The sequence below is a fragment of the Nannobrachium achirus genome, assembly GCF_963921795.1.
Source record: "Nannobrachium achirus genome assembly, chromosome: 14".
NCBI lineage: Eukaryota > Metazoa > Chordata > Actinopteri > Myctophiformes > Myctophidae > Nannobrachium > Nannobrachium achirus.
Window position 1 is genome coordinate 24,157,240 of NC_137821.1, and position 19,276 is coordinate 24,176,515.

Below are 19,276 nucleotides of genomic sequence, written 5' to 3' on the forward strand. Positions count from 1 at the left end.
TGTTTTGCAAGAATCGGCCTCATGGTGGCTCCAGAACGGATGCCAAAGTGGTGGCGCCCCCAGTGGAGGACCCCCTCCACTGCAGCTCACATAAAATGCCGTAACTCGGGCTAGGAGTGTCCGGGAGAGCCGGGGCCAGTACCTATTCGTCAAAAATTAAATGTATATTTTAAGCAAAAATAAAATGTGTGGGCCCCTCCTCTGTTGTCTACAGGTGCTTTCTTGGTCCACAGATGATCATCATGGCTTAAAATCCAAGCTGGATAGTGCGTGTCAGGAGGGAGGAGGGGTTATGGTGGGGGGTGGGCAGGGGCCCTCGCGGGGGTTAATCCGTCCATGATTGGGCCAACGGTGGCGGAGATATGAGTTGGGGAAAAGTGTGACGTGACGGACAGACAGACAGACTGACTGCCGGTGGAGGTTTTCATAGTAACTGTGACCTGACGGTCGCAGTATACAAATGAAACCAAATGGACCCTTACGGGTCCATTTGGTTTCATTTGTATACTGTCAGAGTTAAGTGGAGACCTTGACATTTTAAAGTTTGAGAACTACTGATTATAGACCAAAAATCAGGTTTAAATTGAATTCGGCAATGAATCTCTGTATTAACAATTAAACAGGATTTTTTTTTACAAGGCTCCCTCAATTGTATCACGATACATACCATATCTCTGAAAAGGCATATCGTGGAGACATTGTATCGTCTCAGCGATAATTATCACCATATCGCCCACCCCTACTTCATATGCAGTGGTGTAAAGTAACTAAGTACTTTTACTTAAGTACTGTCAGTACAATTTTGAGGTATCTGTACTTTACTTGAGTATTTCCAATTTCTAATACTTTTACTTCTACTCCACTACATCTTGGATTCAAATATTGTACTTTTACTTCGCTAAATTTTTTGAAAACCTTAGCTACTAGTTACTTTGCAGTTATACATGATAATATATAAAAAACATATATTAACCACTGTAGCCTTATTTTACAAGCTCACAACACGTCGCGATGCGTTGAGCTTGTAGATCTGCTATTTTCAAACATTTTGTACATTTACTTTTGGCACTTTAAGTACATTTTGATGCCAATACTTTCATACTTTTACTCAAGTACATTTTGAATTCTGGACTTTTACTTGACTATTTCTATATTGATGTATTGATACTTTTACTTAAGTATAAAATGTGAGTACTTTTTACAACACTGTTCATATGGTCCCGTCCCCCAGTGGTGGTGATCCACTGGACGCGGCAGATCAAGGAGATGCTGAAGGCTCAGGAGGCGGTGGAGATGGGGGACATCTCGGGCCCCCTGGAGGAGATGGTCTTCTGGAGGAGCCGCCTGGAGGACCTGCTGGGCATCAGCAAGCAGCTGCAGACGCCCCAGATCGCACGCATCCAGCGCACCCTGGAGCTCGTCAGGTCCCACTACGTCCAGCCCTTCTGCACACAGGCTGAGGCCATACAGGTAGCAACACTAATACAGTGTATCGTCGTTGTCGGGTGGAAACCTTGTATGTCCAAAACCGTTCTTTTTGCATTCATCATTTTAAGAATGATTGAAACTAGTGAAAACAGCCGATCTACAAGCACACAACGCCTCGCACCGCGAGGAGTTGTGTGCTTGTAGATCGGCTGTTTTCACTAGTTTTGTGCGACGGCCTTGTATGATGAAGCAGGGCTTTACTTTGCGAAAGAACGTACAAATTTGAAACTTGGAGATACGAGTTTTCCACCCGACAACGACGATATATAATAATGCAACTGCACATTATGCAGAAATGTTGCTAGATACTGTAGCAGAAAAAGATTGTACTGTATAGCAGTGGTTTTCAACCTTTTCAGGCCGCAACGCACCAAAATGATCATATTCCAACTGGGGACCCCCCACCCTACGAGCACTAAGAGTAGAGACATTTAATTTTAACGCAGTTATATTGTGAAAATAGCCAATCAACATGCTCACAACGCATGGCGTTACAAGGCGTTGTATAGCATGTTGATCTGCTATTTATATTTGACTATTTGGCCAATGTTTAATTTGTCATTTCAGAGGTATTAAAAAGTTCTTAAATTGTCACTTTAAAAATGTGCAGATACCCTCTGTACACTTAAACTTTATGGTGGTTTGTTTACTGTCGAGTGAGAAATCAATGTTGCACATTAAGTTAATCATCTGGGGACCCCTCAAAATTATTTGGGGACCCGACCCTCAGGCTGAGAACCACTGCTGTAAAGCAGCAGTTCTAAAACATTGTCATGTCATGTCATGGACCACTAAATTGATATGTATTTGGCTGTAGACATCTGAAAAGGGGTTGTGTAGAATGTGGACACGCCATAACGGAATAAATATTTCAAAATGATTCCAAGCGTTTCACAATTTTCAAGATTTCTCAAAAAAACGTGCGAATCTACAATCTACGTTGCGAGCTTGTAGATCGTCTATTTTTAAACAGCCTATGTTAAGTATAAAAGAAGCGTTAAAGTGGTTGAACTGACTGTGATGCTAGTTAAAGGTGATACACCATGCATTTAAAAAGTATTTATGTCATATTGTTTATGTCCCAAAAACGTTTTTCAAAAGGTTTGAGGCTAAATTACCACTCCTGAATAGAGAGCCTCTCTAATTTTTGAATGGCTCTCAGAGCATTTCAGCTCAGCCCCCCCCCCCCCCCCCCCCCCAAAAAAAAAAAAAAATCTTTTTGAAAAAACTTTTTTTTTTTTTTACATTTTTTTTTTTTTTTTTGAAAAGAAAATATTATAATTATTATAATTTTTTTTGGTGACGTCACAATCGGCAGATGACGTCACAATCGGCAGCAAATCTGGATAGACTGTTTTGAGAACCCGTGGGATACTTTTAACCTTCGCCTTCTCAAAACCAGAGAAAGACACAACGGTCAGAAATGGGACTTTGTGAGGATAGAAGGTGCTAGTGGGACACCAAAAAAAGGTTTTAAAATAGGAAAAGTGAAATTTCATGGTGTATCACCTTTAAGTGTTTGTCCCAGTATGGATGCCTACTGTCCTTATACAGGGCCATGTACAGTACAGCTGTACATGGTGCTGTTAATCCACCCCTGTCCAACTCTATCCATCGCAGCCACAAGGCCACAACTCCTAAAAGTCACCCTCCTTCCTACAGAGGGTTCATAAGCAGTGTTCTTTATAGTACATAATATTTCTTCGTGCAACCTCCCAGTGATAAATAGCAAACATCTAGCAGCGCTCTGCAAATCAACACGGCACAGAGTCACTGATATAGTGCCGGTTGCCTTCTCCACCCCTGGGCTGGTCTATAGTACTGTATGCTGCATGCGCACATACTGAGACACGACCTTGAATCTTTCCTTCTTTCCCGGCCTTAAATGCAAGCGTTTCGCCTCTGCGTTTTCTTATCCTCAAAGCCCCTCTTAGTTCTTACAGCGTTCACAAGCAGAGAGCCTTCCCAAACGTACGCATTCACGCATGCACACATTGACACAGACATCCATCCATCCATCTTCAACCACTTATCCGGAATCGGGTCGCGGGGGCAACAGATCCAGCTGAGATTTCCAGATTTCATTACCCCAAGCAACTTCCTCTACTCCCTCAGGGAGTATACTGACTGAGGTATTCCCAAGCCAGTTAGGAGATATAATCCTTTCATCTGGTCTTTGGTCTGCCACGGGGTCTCCTCCCAGTGGGACGTGCCTGGAGGACCTTCCTAGGAAGGCGCTCGGGGGGCATCCGTACTAGATGCCCGAACCACCTAAGCTGACCCTAAGTGTAGGAGCAGCGGTTCTACTGCAAGTCTCTCTCGAGGTCTCTCTCGGGTGACTGAACTTCTCACCCTATCTCTAAGGGGGATACCAGCCACACGTCTGAGGAAACCCATTATGGCCGCTTGCACCCGCAATCTTATACTTTCGGTCATGACCCACACTTCATGACCATAGGTGAGAGCAGGAACGAAGATTGCTCGGTAGACAGAGAGCTTTGCCTTCCGGCTCAACTCTTTTTTTGAGCGGTGGTAAACCGCTCCATAGAGTGGCTGGACGTGTGTCTGTAGCCACTTTTTCCTCAGCGTTTTGCCATAGCAATGTGTGTAGCCTGTATTACATCACCAATTACATCCTAGACCTATATCCTAGTCTGAAGACGTTATGCAAGCACGACCACCGCTCACTTCACATTGGGTGTGATTTACAAACGTATTAATTCATTACCAGAGTCCCGTGGTCAGAGTTCTGGTCAGTTTTAGATGAATATAAAGTAGTTCCGGTGATTTGGCAGGGGCTCATGGCCCAATCATTAAAACTAGATGAATCCACAAAAGCGTCATTTGTATCGTTGACCTATTTCTACCAAATAGACCAACTTTCGTTCAACTTTGACCCCTCTGTCACATGGTACTATTTTTTTGTGTCCAGTATCACTACGCCGCTGCAACGTATTTCCCCAAAACAAGGTGCTTTGCAGTCAGCTGATCAGAACGAAACCTCGCTCTATATGGTAGAAATAGGCCAACAATACAGATGACGCTAGTTTTGTGGATTAATCTATTTTCAACGATTGGGCCACGCCAAATGGCCCCCACCCCATTGGAACTACTTAATATTCATCTAAAACTGACCAGAACTCTGACCACAGGACTCTGGTAATCAATTAATACATTTGTAACCACTGTTTTAATGGCAAGTATTTCACACAGCTTTATGTCAAAAATAGGTGAACTAACACTTTAAACTCCTTATGTTAACCATTTATGCCCTACTCCTCGTGCGACAGATAGCGAAAATAGACAATTTAGATATAAGCTCACAACGCTCAATTACTAACAAAAGTTAATTATGCCAAGTTGGACTGATATCACATTGAGAACATACAGGCAGACAGTGGATGAAAGCTAATTATGATTTTGTTCAACATGCTCAAAATGTTAGACTTCCTCCGTACAGACAATACAAGGCCTCACGCCCACCATGTGATCTATGGCAAATTATTTTGGGGGGTCCCCAGATGATTGGCTTAATGTGCAACATTGTTTTCTCAATCAACGAGGCGAGGTTGCGCCAAATCTTGGCCATCTGACCAGTGATGTATATCAGACCAGTTACCCATATATGGAGTACATCCCATTTATGCCCATACATGGAGATCCCTGTCTGAACCAGCAGCACAGATATAGGCTGTCTTCCTCCATATATGGGCATTCCCATATGAAGTCCTGTTAGATATGGGCTTAATATTGATGACGGATCAGGGATCTCCATATATGGGCATAAAAGGGATTCTGTTAGAGTGGTTCCGAGGACATCACAAACATACACTATATTTTATGCCTATACATGGAGATCCCTATCTGAACCAGCCACACAGATATGGACCATGTCTTGTCCATCTGGCCAGTGATATAAATCGGTGACATCAGAGATCTTCATATATGGTCATAAAAGGGGATTCTGGGGAATACCCATATATGGACTTTTACATAGGTGATGTCACCTGTGATATCACCTGTGATGTCATGTGTCAAGGGAACCACAGAAGGCGTGACCTTCAGAGATACACGGATACGTGGATAAAGATGTGCCGGACATCAGAGTGACATCAGAGCTTGATGTCAGAGCGACAAACCCATAGGCCGTAAAAATGTGTACACACACGGAGACAAGCTGTAACATTTCTCATGGTAAACCGTGACCTTCGGTCGCAATTATTTTGGGGGTCGCGGCCTGAAAAGGTTGAGAACCACTGATCTATGGGAGCCCTGGACAGCAGGTTGGGAAACTACTGCTGCGGTATACAGTAAGGGAGCTGTATGTGATTTGAGCGTCAGCCAGTGTCATCAGTCATGGAGGAGCTCTAAACTCCCCATCCAGGCCTGCGTTTGCTGGATACAGCCTTCCTCACAGTGTTAAATGGATTGTCTGGCTGGCTGGCTGACTCGGGGCTGTAAAGCACGCTGGATAGAGCCTCAGCGTTCTCCGTTCGGCCTGTAATTCATCATAGCGAGCTGGCTCTCTCTCTGGTGGCTCTCTCTCTATACCAAGCCAATATGCTGCGCTGGCCTGGGCTGTGCTGTGTGTCATTCGTTTGCCGGCCTGCCAGGCCGCACGCTGAAGACTGCCCTCGTGAAAGCAGTGTGATGCGAAGATGGAGTGGCCGACTCCTCTGAACTTAACTCTCAAATAACTGGAACGCGCCCGAGTCGCGGTAGCTTTAACTATTGAAAAATAGCAGATCTACAAGCTCGCAGCGTGGCACTGAGTGCCGCGCTGCAAGCTTGTAGATCTGCTATTTTTGAAAAATCTTCAATATCTTTGACCCGATCTTTGACCCGACTTCTAAATCCTTCCTCTAAATTAGTGGTTCTCAAACCTTTTCATGTCAAGGACCCCCAAAATTACATTTATTTGGCCGCAGACCCCCATCTCAAAATATGTTGTTCCAGGGACCCCCCAGAAGCAGAGATTTGAGTTACAAAAGTTTGCTTTGAAGAAGATATATTGAAAGATGTGCACATCAGCGCGGCACTCGCTGCCACGCTGTAGGAGCTTGTATATCTGCTATTTTTCAATAGTTAAAGCATTAAATAATTCTAGGCCTAAATGGGTTAATGCAATGTGGAAGTGTTGTTCTCTACTGTCCTGCCAAAAGCAGATACATGATCCCCATGTACCGCTGCAGATGTGACACAGACAGAGATCCAGATGGACTTTTATCTGCCGTGCCATGTTTACATGACGTATAGTTTGTACTTTTGCTCTTTGCCCCTAACTTTCGGTGTGGCCACATTCCTCACTGGTGAACAAGGCAAATGCTGTCATGTTTTATGACCTTATAGATTGATTATTTTTAAGAGATTTGGTGTAGAGTGGACAAAAAGGAGGGGACCGATTGACCCCTGGGGAACCACCCTCAACTAAGTATACGGATTCATTGATTTACCTCCTTTTTTATACTTGAAGGTGCACATTTTCACCCTGCTCTTTATGTCCAAAACGTCAGCGATGTCGGCGTACTTTAAAGCCTCTCTGTGTACAATTCCGCCGCTTGTCGCCTGTAAAAACAACTCGCAAATGGCTGCGTTTTACAAGCGACATTGTTTCCATAACCCGAAGGGACGTGTGCAATATTCCAAACGATATTGCTCTCGTAAACCGGAGGGACGAGTCAGCTGTTCAGATCCCATAACCCAGAGGGATGGGCGCATGGTAATTGGGCCACTACTTTTTACTACTACAGCTGGACGCTCTGTCTGCAGACACAGACACTGATGGGCCGTAATGATGACTGAGCAGCATCGTTTTACTTTATTATGCTGTTTCAAAGGGGGGAATCCTCCTTAGCATGCATTTAATCTAAAATGATAAGAATAAAACACAGTAATAATATGTAGGCAGTAGGCACTCACAGGCAGCTAGTTAATGGCAAATAATAGATTTTCAAACATAAAAGCATGACAAAAAATAAAATTGTGCTTTAATAGGTTAATCAGACAAATCAATTCATATATTTTATCTATTATTTATTTAAGAGCCTTTGCTGTTAAGTTTACATGCAATTATGCTCGCCTCCACGCAATATTTATTGTCAATTAATGTCCACCCCCACCATGTCTCGTATGCATATTATGTATACATGTTGACGTGTTTCTTTTTTGCCATTTTTTGGGGTCTAAATGGTCAAATTAGTTGGTACTCCGGTCGCTACTTGACCTTAGTGAGTGTTACTTGTTTTAAAAAAAGTTGTAGTTATAATAAATGCTACGAAAATAACCGATAGTTGCAGCCCTTATATTGCGTGAAATGCTCAGAAAAATACTCGTTCTCATTCATGACAAATAGGAACATTGTATCGTCCTGAGGCGTTCCTCATTCATCCAGCAGATGGCTTGCTCCCTCATGAGCGCCAGCTCGGCAGTGGAGCTGCTATGGGTCAAGTGCCTCGCTCATTCACACACTGTCAGGGGCGTCACAAGGGGTAGGAAAGTGGGACTGAGTTACCAGGGCCCAAGGTGGAGGGGCCCTATAGTAACTTTAGCTATTGAAAAATAGCAGATATACAAGCTCACAGCGCGGCACCGAGTGCCGCGCTGCGAGCTTGTAGATCTGCTATTTTTGAAAAGTCGTAAAAATGTGCTCAAATCTTTGAATATGTATTTTTTTAAGCGAACATTTGTAACTCAAATTTTGCTTCCGGGGAGGGGTCCCTGGAACAAAATATTTTGAGATGGAGGTCTAGCTGTGGCCAAATACATATCATCTTGGGGGTCCTTTACATGAAAACGTGTGAGCACCACTGACATAGAAACATAAGTTTCTTGCACACATTTTCACGATTTTTCAAAAATAGCAGATCTACAAGCTCGCAGCGCGGCACTCGGTGCCGCGCTGTGAGCTTGTATATCTGCTATTTTTCAATAGTTAACATTCATGTGGGGGCCCGCAGTGAATCCTTGTACCCAGGGCCCAGAATTTGGTGTGACGCCCCTGCACACTGTATATGAGCGAGCCGAGGGTGGAAGCGATGACCTTCTGATAACCAGACAGCCTCTATGTTGGCACGAGGGATGGGACCATATGAAAATTTCATATCACAATTATTGTGACCAAAGAAATCACGATTTACGATATTATCGCGATAATCAAAATATCCCCAACATCTGGGGCGGAACATTTGCATAAAAAATAGCAGATCTACAAGCTCACTTGTGAGCTTGTAGATTTTTTTGGCAAAGACATTTGATAGAGAGTGAAAAAAAAGTCTGTATCAAGTACATATATATTATAATTACCTTTTACCAATAGAAGGTTTAAATGGTACCGGATATGCAGCTCGGCAAAAAACAAAAGTTGAATTGATCCGAGTGCATGATGGTTGACGATTTCACGATAAATGAAATCTCCATGATACGATTATCGTGAGTGTTTTTTTTTATCACGAAAAACGATAATATCGCTTATCGTCCCATCCCTTGTTGGCAATTCTGTCCATTTGACTTTGACCATTGCTGTCTGTATTGTGTGTGTGTGTGTGTGTGTGTGCGTGTGTGTGCGCGTGCGTGCGTGCGTGCGTGTGTGCGTGTGTGCGTGCGTGCACGCGTGTCCCAGGCGAGCTCCAGGCAGGCCGGGTTCAACCTGCACTGGCTGTCCCTGCTGAAGGAGCCGTGTGAGAAGTTGGCCGGCCTCCATCCCAGCCAGATGGCCCCGACGCTCGGGCACATCATCAGCCTCGTCCGCATCATCTGGGTCAACTCGCCCTGCTACAACACCAGGGAGAGGATGAGCGCTCTGCTCCTCAAGGTACACTGCAACCAGGTCACCTGCTGCTGACACCCTGCTACTAACAACCCTGCACTCTAGTCTGCTCACCTCCTTTTGTCTGTCTGCGGTCCACTGTCTCCTCTCCCTCTCTCTCTGTTTCCTCTCCCTCTGTCTCTCTCTTTCTCTCTCTCTCTCTCTCTCTCTCTCTCTCTCTCTCTCTCGGGGATGGGACAATAAGCAATATTATCGTGATAAAAAAACACTCACGATAATCGTATCGTGGAGATTTAATTTATCGTGATATCGTCCTCCGTCATGCACTGGGATCAATTAACCTTTTATTTGCCTATAGCTGCATATCCGGTACCACTTAAACCCTCTATAACTGGTAAAAGGTACTTATAATAGGATAAACGTACTTGATACAGTCTTTTTTTTAACTCTCTATATGTCTTTGCCAAAAAATAGCCCATCTACAAGCTCACAATGCGTCGCGTTGCGACATGTTGTGAGCTTGTAGATCTTCTATTTTTTGGCATATGTTCCGCCCCAGGATAATGGATTTTGATTATCGTGTTAATATCGTAAATCGCGATTTCTTTTGTCACAATAATCATGATATGAATTTTTCATATCGTCCCATCCCTTCTCTCTCTCTCTGTCTCTCTCTCTCTGTCTCTCTCTCTCTCTCTCTCTCTCTGTGACACACACGCGCGCACGTGCGTACACACACACCAGTTATATTCTCAGCCTGTCCCTCAGTTTGATATGCATTATAGGCCACAGACCTCCATTTGATACCACTTTTATCTCTCTGACCCCAATCTATGCACTGTGAAATCCTGAGGGTTTATTTAACAGTGAAAGTGAGCCAAACGGACCCGGCCTGCAAGGGTCCAATTGGTTCCATTCGTACACTCTCAGAGTTACAGTTCATTTGGACCCCTGTTGGTCCCCGGACCCGATGTTGAGCACCGTGTTAAAATGGTTATAATCTGAAGCCTGATTTTCTGATGTTCTAAATGTACGGACACATTTTGATGCCAATATGAGGTGTCACTATTAACACATATGGTGCCAACCCCGAGTTTCCCGAGTTTGTATTGGTACTAGTGCTGTGCCAACCCCGAGTTTCCCGAGTTTGGGCCGTTTTTGAAAAAAAAAATGTTTTTTTTTTTCAAAATTTAAAAAAAAAAAAAGTTTCTTTGGACCTCCAGAAATGTATTAGGCATGATCGCGATCGCGAAATTGCATGTTTAACCCCCATACCAACCCATTCTTTCAAACATGGCAGCCATGTTTGTTTACATCTGAAGAAAACATAATGGCTGATAAATCATGAATGCCTGCATGGATTTCCAAGCGGATTTTTTTGTTTGAAAGCTGTGAACAGCATCTACACACGTGGTGCATCATCTAGGCATGGGCGTGCACTTTTTACACACTTGCACAATTACATGGAAGTCTATGGTAACCATGGCAACGCGGGACATTGGCCGGAAAAAATCATTGCAACATAAGTGTTAATACTGTAATAACCTTTGCATGAAGAATTAGACAATTCCAAGTAGAAAAACGATGTCAGGCTTGTCAATTCTTATCTGAAAAGATCCAGATGAGAAACAAATGCTACAGTGTTCGTGGAAACGTTCTTAAGTACACGTTACGCTCAATTCTGATCATACGCACTTCTCCTGAATGAGTGGGCATTCCTGCTCATGTTAACACATGGGCTGCTCAGGTTTATAACATTTGAAAACAATCAGATCTCTGCTTCCCTGGCGTTCTTTTCACCTCATTCATAGATAAAGCCCTTTTTATGTTTCAGAGTAGAATGGAAATCAATGTAACCAGCCTCCGCCATTTTCTCCCTCTCTCTCTCTCTCTCTGCTACGGGGTGACGTAATGGACTCGGGTCATTCAGAGGGCAGGCAGCAGCGCGTACAGTTAACCCTTCGTTGTCTCGTCTCTCGACGAGACAACTCCTTTTGGCATGGTGACACCTAGTGGCCTTAACTAGTCACTGAACGAGTTTGGCTCCTGGGGTGTTAACACTCCCCATGTTCTGTAGTGAAGCTTCTGGCCTTATGTTGCAGTTAACCACTTAAATGCTCTATACTTCATTGACTGGGGTTCCCCAGGGGTCATATTTTAATTAGTGTGGTTTCCCCAAACACATACGTGTCCGACTTTATTCCTTTCATCCATTTATCCATCTATATTTCCAGATAAACCTTTTTTATTTTGCCTCGCTACTCCTCCCATGTTTGTCAAATCGACCGGCTTCATCGGGACACGTAGGGGTGCATTTTGCTAAGAGATACCTTATAATATATAGTTTAATTTATATAAATATATTCGCAAATTCATTTTCTCCATTGACTTTAATTACATTTTTAAATTAAAAATATAACCCCAGTTTCAAATATATGAAGTCCTATATGAGTAGGCCTAACTGAATGACAGGCCAGGTTATTTCAACAAATGTTAGCATTGAGTAAGTGCTTATCAACTAAACTTACATAAGCTTTTGAAGAAGAAGATTCTGTCTGTATTTTCCTATCTTCTATTCCTTAAATTTTCTCATTTAAATAGTGTTCAACATACATTTTTAAAGACACCTGAGAGGGTGTATGTACCACTTAAACCATTTGTATCTTTAAACTTTCAGATTGTATTGTCAGGATTTCTTTTTGTTATGAATTAATTTAGCCCGATAGTGCCCCATTATTCATATCTCTTTTGCTTTTGCAGTAACACAGCCTTTTCCTCCCTTTTGGGATTGCACATTTATTAAGTGCAGATGGAGCTATTAACTCATACCCTGCCAAACCCGAGGAACCCGAGAATTTCGCGATGTCCCTCCCTGCCACGCCCGAGGAACCCGAGAATTTCCGCCATTTTGAAAAAAAAAAATTTTTTTTTTTCAAAAATTTTTTTTTTTCAAAAAATGTTTTGGGACCCCAAAAACGTTAGTAGGCATGATAGCGATCGCGAAATTGCTTGTTTAACCCCCATACAACCCCCATACAACTCAGGTAGCAGACCTCCAAGCTCACAACAGTGTAAAACATAATGGCTGCTATCTCATGAATGCCTGAACGGATTTCCATTCGGATTCTTTTGTTTGAAAGCTGTGAGCAATGTGGACACACGTGGTGCATTATCTAGGCATGGGTGTGCATGATCCGTGCACTATGAATTACATGGAAGTCTATGGAGACGAATGGCAGTTAACTCATCTGCTGCCATTTAACAATACCTTCGTACTCCAATCCTGCCATGAGTCTCCATAGACTTCCATGTAATCAGTAGTGCACGGATAATGCACACCCATGCCTAGATCATGCACCACGTGTGTCCACATTGCTCACAGCTTTCAAACAAAAAAATCAGAATGGAAATCCGTTCAGGCATTCATGAGTTAACAGCCACTATGTTTTCCTATAATGTAAACAAAAATGGCTGCCATGCTTGAAAGATGGGGTTGCTATGGGGGTTAAACATGCGATTTCGCGATCGCTATCATGCCTACTAACGTTTTTGGGGTCCAAAAAAAAATTTGAAAAAAAAAAAATTTTGAATTTTTTTTTTTTTTTTTCTTCAAAATGGCGGCCATTCTCGGGTTCCTCGGGCGTGGCAGGGTGGGACATCGGGAAATTCTCGGGTTCCTCGGGCTTGGCAGGGTATGAGTTAAAGAGTACGAAGGTATTGTTAAATGGCAGCATATGAGTTAAGACCTTGTCCCAGCTTTCCTTAGACAAAGTGTATTTATTCTGTGATTCAACATCTCTTGAGTCTTCTCTGTTCTGTAGTGTTTTTTTTCTTTTTAACAGTACAGTAGGATATCATCATGGCCCACAGATAGGCTTTTGAAGTTTGCCATACGTTTGATGGATCAGTTTCCCCATTATGACTTACTACTTTCTTCCATACAAAACAACACAAATCAGGGTCTGGTTGACACTGCCAAGAGTGTTATGTGTTTATAATAATTAGTAAAAGAGCCCTCCTTTCTGTATATCGTTGCTGTCGGGTGGAAACCTTAGATCTCCATTTTTCAACTTTCTTTTGTTTTTGTTTTGCAAATTAAAGCCCTACTTCATCATACAAGAGTGAAAACTGTGAGCTTGTAGATCGGTTATAGTTTCTCAATATTTATCAAAACATTTTAATAAAACAGTTTTGGACATACAAGGTTTCCTTCCATCCTACAGCGATGATATGGCTGTTCAATCATGCTACTTGTTACAAGCTCTGTACAGACTTGAGATATTTAAAATACATCCTTGTCCATTTTATGCCCATATATGGAGATCCCTTTCCCCATGTCATTAATATTAACTCAGCGGGTGCCCACGCGTCAAACTCTTTGATGTCGCTGGAGGCCCACAACGTTTTTGACACGTTTACTGTATTTACAGTATTAACTTTAAATCTGACCGTAAGGTCGGGGCTACGCCTGGATGCACCCCATTCACCGCGGGTTGCTTCGAATCGACGCTGAGAGCATCGCACGGCCGTTTCTCCATATAATCCAATGCATTTCCCCATCTTTAACGCCCTTTATCTCTGATGTTTGTTTTATGGCTAAAACTGTGGCCGGCTGCGGCAAAATGACCAACGTTTGATCGGCAATGAACAGCTATGATCAACACTGGTCCATACAGTAAGTTACACAACAACATCTTGTCTGCGGTCATGTGACCAAGTGACGTCATGACTCATGACGCATGCATTGACGCAACAGGGCCGTATTCAATAGAATGGTGGTGGGCCTGGGCATGCAGCGAGAGGGGATAAATGGGGCTCAATCTAGGGGCACCCAGTGTGTTAAGCTCATATCTGGGAATGCCCATATTTGGTAATGTCCATTGTCCATATATGGGCATGTTCTGACATCACATTGCACATATCATGCAGGGGTCTGGTGCAACTGGTCCGATATACATCACTGGCCAGATGGCCAAGAATTGGTGCGACCTCGCCCTTTATGGCGAGGTCACATGTCGCCCTGGGGTGTCTTACTAGTATTAACCAGTTGAACCCTAGCATCCCTCCCTATTCTGGCGCGTCTTCATAGGCAAAGATTCTGCAAAAATAGGGACTCTTTCGCCGAATATAGCTGATCTATATGCTCACAATGTGATGTGTTGTGAATGTAAGCTTGAAGATCCGCTTTTTGAGTTAAGAGGGCCAACTAGACCCCATGGGGGACCCCAGTCGAAGAAGTGTATCGACTAGAGTTGTATGTGCTTATACCTGCATCGCGGTGCATTGTGAGTTTGCCTTGTAGATCTTGTAGAACTTAGAGATTCGGTGTTGAAGGAAACAGCAGACAGAACAGTTTTGACAGTTTAACTAAGAATAGAGGGTTTTAATATCAAAGGGAGCAGACTCTAACAGAAGAGCTAGACATGTATGCATGGCATGCTGAACGTACCCTAAACAATTAGCAGTAATCCCAGACTGAATCTCCCCACAATAAACAAACAAATAAAAACAAACATACTCCATCCCAGCAAAAAAATAAATGCCAATATGATGAAGACTGATATTAGCAACAGCCCACCGCCATCCAAGCATACATAATATTATGGATTCCTTCTACATCTACATAAAACTAAGAAGAATTAATATTTCAAGTTTTTTGTTTGTACAGCATACAGCACGGTGACAAACCATTTTAATTAGCCTAACACCGAAAGAAAGGGAGAGCGAGTCTAATCCGTCTCCATTTGTAGGGCTTTCCCTGTCTGTCTCTCTCTCTCTCTCTCTCTCTCTCTCTCTCTCTCTCTCTCTCTCTCTCTCTCTCTCTCTCTGTATCTCTTGTTTCTTTGGATAAAACAGTACATCAAGGCCGACTCCTACAAAACATGTTGCTCTAATTGTTTCCTTGGGGTGTGCGTGGGTTGGTTGGTGGGTGGGGGACTCTAAGCGGCCCCATAGGGCCGCGGCGGGCCGGGCTCTCCCGTTCAAAGCTCCGGCGTCATCCCCGGGCCGGGACCCCACGCTGGGTCTAAAGCCGCACCTTTAACCCGCGGCGGGTTTCCCCTCCCTGGCACTTCCACTAAAGCCAAAAGGTAGCGCGGGCCGGGCTGACGCATTAAAGGCCCTCCCGTCACGCTGGACAGGCTTATTCAACCCCATGGCGTCTTTCTCCTGGCTCAGCCTTAAGGAAATGGCTGTTTTACTGCTGCGATTACCCATTCTAAAGCTTAAAAGGCATTGGTGCAGTGGGGATTTTATCTTTGGTGGTGCTCTATTTTAACAATTTTGCTGCCATTTTAAACATAGCTGTAGTAAGCAGCTGCCAAATTGTCCTTACCTTTTAACGTGGGCACGCGCACGCATCGTGCACAATCTGTGCGCGACTCATCTAGTAGACGTGTAGACTCGGTGACAAGCTTTCGAATAAAAAAACCCCCATTGAAATAGACATATCCGTTGCCACGCTGTATCCCTGCTTATCCGCCAGTGTTTACATGAAAAAACATTGAAAAAAGCCAACTGTGCGTTATGGTAACAAGTGGACACGTTCGCGCACAAAACGCACGATATGTGCGGGGATCTTAATCTAGGCGTGTAGAGACTGGATCAAAGTTTCCAAACGCAAAAATCCGATTGAAAAACGAGTGTTCCATCGCCGAGTAGCTTTCTCTTCTGTTACAATGTAAACCAACGGAGGCGGGACTATGGCCCAGGCTCAGACCGGATACGGAAAGCTAGATCCGGTCCAGACCGGAAATGACCGGAAGAGCCAGAATCAGCGAAAATCAGCGATAATACTTTTAATCCTTTCATAATGATTAAAGCTAATTAAACTTCCGGGATCTACGGGCATGGCACCGCGGTACAGCGGGAAATCTACGGTTTCTACGGGGATCGCGGAGTATGAGTTAATGACGTCACACACACGTCGCTTAACACCTACACTGCAGGATTTAGATCACTGATTTGCATCCAGGTTCATTCTTATGTTAATTCATGCTGGTGGCAGTCGGCAGATTTTGAAAACTTTGTTTAGAGGTGTGAACATAAAGTGTTGTTTTTGATGATGTATACTGTACATGTGCGTGCTCCTGAAAAAAAATCTTTGGTACCGTAGTACCGTGGCAGGTGCAAAGAGCAATGCAACACTGCTTAAAGGTGGTGTAATTGTATTCTGAAATATGTGTACACTTTCCTGATGCAATTAGCAACCCACCTGGCTGACAGAAAACGTGAGAAATAGATGGGGAGTGACACTCAGCAAAGGTAATCGGGATCGGTCAGACTTTGTGGTATATTCCTGGACCGCTAGGTTCAGGCCCCCAGTTCTATGTTTTATCTGTCTGTCATTTAATGAGTTGTAAAAAGGGACCCCATTTGAAACAAGCCCAAAAGCTTTCTTGTGGTGTTTATCCTTTTAGTTGACCTTGTACCAGTGAACTGTACTGTCCTGTACCGAAACCTCTAATAAAGTCTTCAAACAATCAATTACTCTGATGATTATCAGAATAGAGCTTTAACCAAAAATATCACTTGCACTACCTTTAAACACGCCAAGAATCGCTTGTAGATCGTCTTTGTCTATCTTTGGCATGTGACACCGTTATGAGACGGTAGTATAAATCAGGCTTAAAATAGTTCTGTCTCGCCGCAAACCTTTGGACTGAACTAGGCTTTAGGGGGAGGCAGCCAGGAGTGGACAGATGGTCTGTCCTTTTATCTAGTTGTTTGGGGGGCAGGGGTGTATGGATGCATGAAGTCAAGATGCCAAATAGGCTAAATTCATACTTTATTTAGGAGACAAGTTTATTTCGGTTCGGCACTGTCTAGACCAGGGTTACTCAACTTAAGATGGCTCAGGGACCACTCAGCAAAATACCAAAAGTCAGATCTGGTTCAATCTTTTGGTAACCGCCCCTTGGAAATAAATAACACTGAGAAGGACCAGACTAATATCCCCAACAGTGTCTGGGTATGCAAAGCTAGTGAACTTTGGCTCATGCCAATAAAGCTCCTTTGAATTGAATTGTTCAGATAGTAACAGTCAAGGGGAACACACACCGGACGCGGAGGTGGCGCGGAAGCGGCGCGTCAAAAAATCCGGACCCATTATTTTCAATTAACTAACCCACACCGGCGGCGTCAGATAACTTTGACAGGCTTAGAAAAATCTTATTTTTATTTGTATGATTATGACGGGCCGCACAGACATGCGGAAAGGGCTGCATGCGGCCCGCAGGCCGCGGGTTGAGTAGCGCGGGTCTAGACCATAATATGACGTCATTCAGCGGTTCGGGGAGGCGTCACCCGACTTAAACTCGGCGGTTCGGTGCTGCCGAAATGTTGTGACCTTCTTTCGGTGCTCAGCAGTGTCTTCTCATTCATTCAGCCCAGTTCATAGTTCATATTTTCGTCTATGAAGCCAAGGAAACGGCGGTCGTTAGGAACTTCCAAATGCTTGTGTTTTTCATTGTTTCAATATTTATAAAACCAATGAGACAAAATATGTCACGATAGTCAGTTTTTGTCTTGTATTTTGTCTTGACAAAGTAGGGTGTTCATTTATTTCTGGGAACTACTAAAATGATGGAGCTTGTTACACAATAACGAAATTCCACCCACTGTTTTACACCTGATTCTAAACATAATAAAAGGAAGAAATGGAGATACAAGGGTTCTGCCCCAAGGGCAACAATATCGTCTTTGTCGGCCTGAAACCTAATATGTCCAAAACTGTTACTTTTCAGGATTCATATTCAGAATCAAAAGTAGCTGATCGACTCGCTCAAAACGCATCGCGTTTCAAGCTTGCGGATCCACTACTTTTGATGCTTTTGTGTGACGCTGTGGTATGATCAAGTAGGGCGTTAATTTACGAGAAAAATGGAGATAAGAGGTTTCTACCCGATAGCAACGATATGCAACATCAATGAGAATACGCCAGTACTCGTACTGGAGTCGGATTAATGGAGGTTTCTCTATTATTTAAGTCAGAACGTTTTACTCCTTTGGCAACAACAGGCGCCTCAGTTTTCCGAATAACACAGTCGCGCCAATAACGGCCTCCATCAGCACAACGCCCACATACCGTCCCGTAAGCATCTCTATCCCGTGCTTTCATTTCCAACAACCCTTCGTCTTTTTCGGATTCCTTCTCCCAGCGATTGCACGATAGGCTCTCTTTTTTTTTCGACGCCCTTTCCTTGTTTTTTCTTTTATACTCTATATGCTATTTATTATTCCTTCGACCCGAGGCTGGAGAGAAGCCGTTTTTACAGCCGTTTAGCGGCGGGGCGGATGGATAAAGGTTCTCTGTCTGCTGCAGAGCGGGGTCAGCAGTCTGCAGGCCTCAGCGCTCACCACCGACCTGGATCTGTATTATGAACTGTACGGTTCCTTGCTGTCAGGGAAGAAAACTCTTATCTCCGTATTTTCGTAAATTAATGACCTGTCCTTGATCGTACTACCGTGTCACACAAAAGTAGCAGATCTACAAGCTCCAAGTTTGGAGCTTGTAGATCTGCAACTTTTGATGCTTTTTGAATTAGAATCCTCATTGAAAAGTAACCGTTTTGGACATGTGAGGTTTCCAACCCCGACAGAGACGATATGCAAGTGCGCACCGTATGCTTACGCGCGCGCGAGCGTGTGTGTGTGCATGCGTGAGTGCACGTCGCGGCTACTTTTCACCGAAACCCCCCCCCCCCCCGCCGGTTCTGATGCGTGATGTTGCCGTTGGCCATGCAGGAGGAACATGGAAAACCTTTGGCCCGTCGTGTTTTTTTATGGAGCCCAAATGGCCTCGGATACTCTTTGCAGCGCCAGCTCACTGTGCGTTTTACATCCCTTCTCACGGTCCAAAGGTTTCCCCCTCGCTCTCACTCCAGTGGTATGAAATGGCCTAATACTGAGGGAGCGAAATGCCTTGTTTATTTTCAGCCGAGAAGGATTCGATCAGGCACTGACACATTCTCTCGTTTCCTCTCTCTCTTCTCTCTCTTCTCCGCTCTCTCTCTCTCTCTCCCT

At 43.8% G+C, this 19,276-nt stretch overlaps 1 protein-coding gene across 1 annotated transcript in view; it reads left to right on the forward strand.

Moving 5' to 3' along the window:
* The window catches only part of dnah2 (dynein, axonemal, heavy chain 2), a gene marked incomplete at both ends in the record, with an annotated part of 552,347 nt that overhangs the window by 26,441 nt on the left and 506,630 nt on the right, over window positions 1-19,276 (forward strand). The window contains 2 exon segments of the mRNA XM_080741500.1: window positions 1,232-1,470; window positions 9,107-9,298. Coding sequence (XP_080597626.1) covers window positions 1,232-1,470; window positions 9,107-9,298 — 431 coding nt within the window.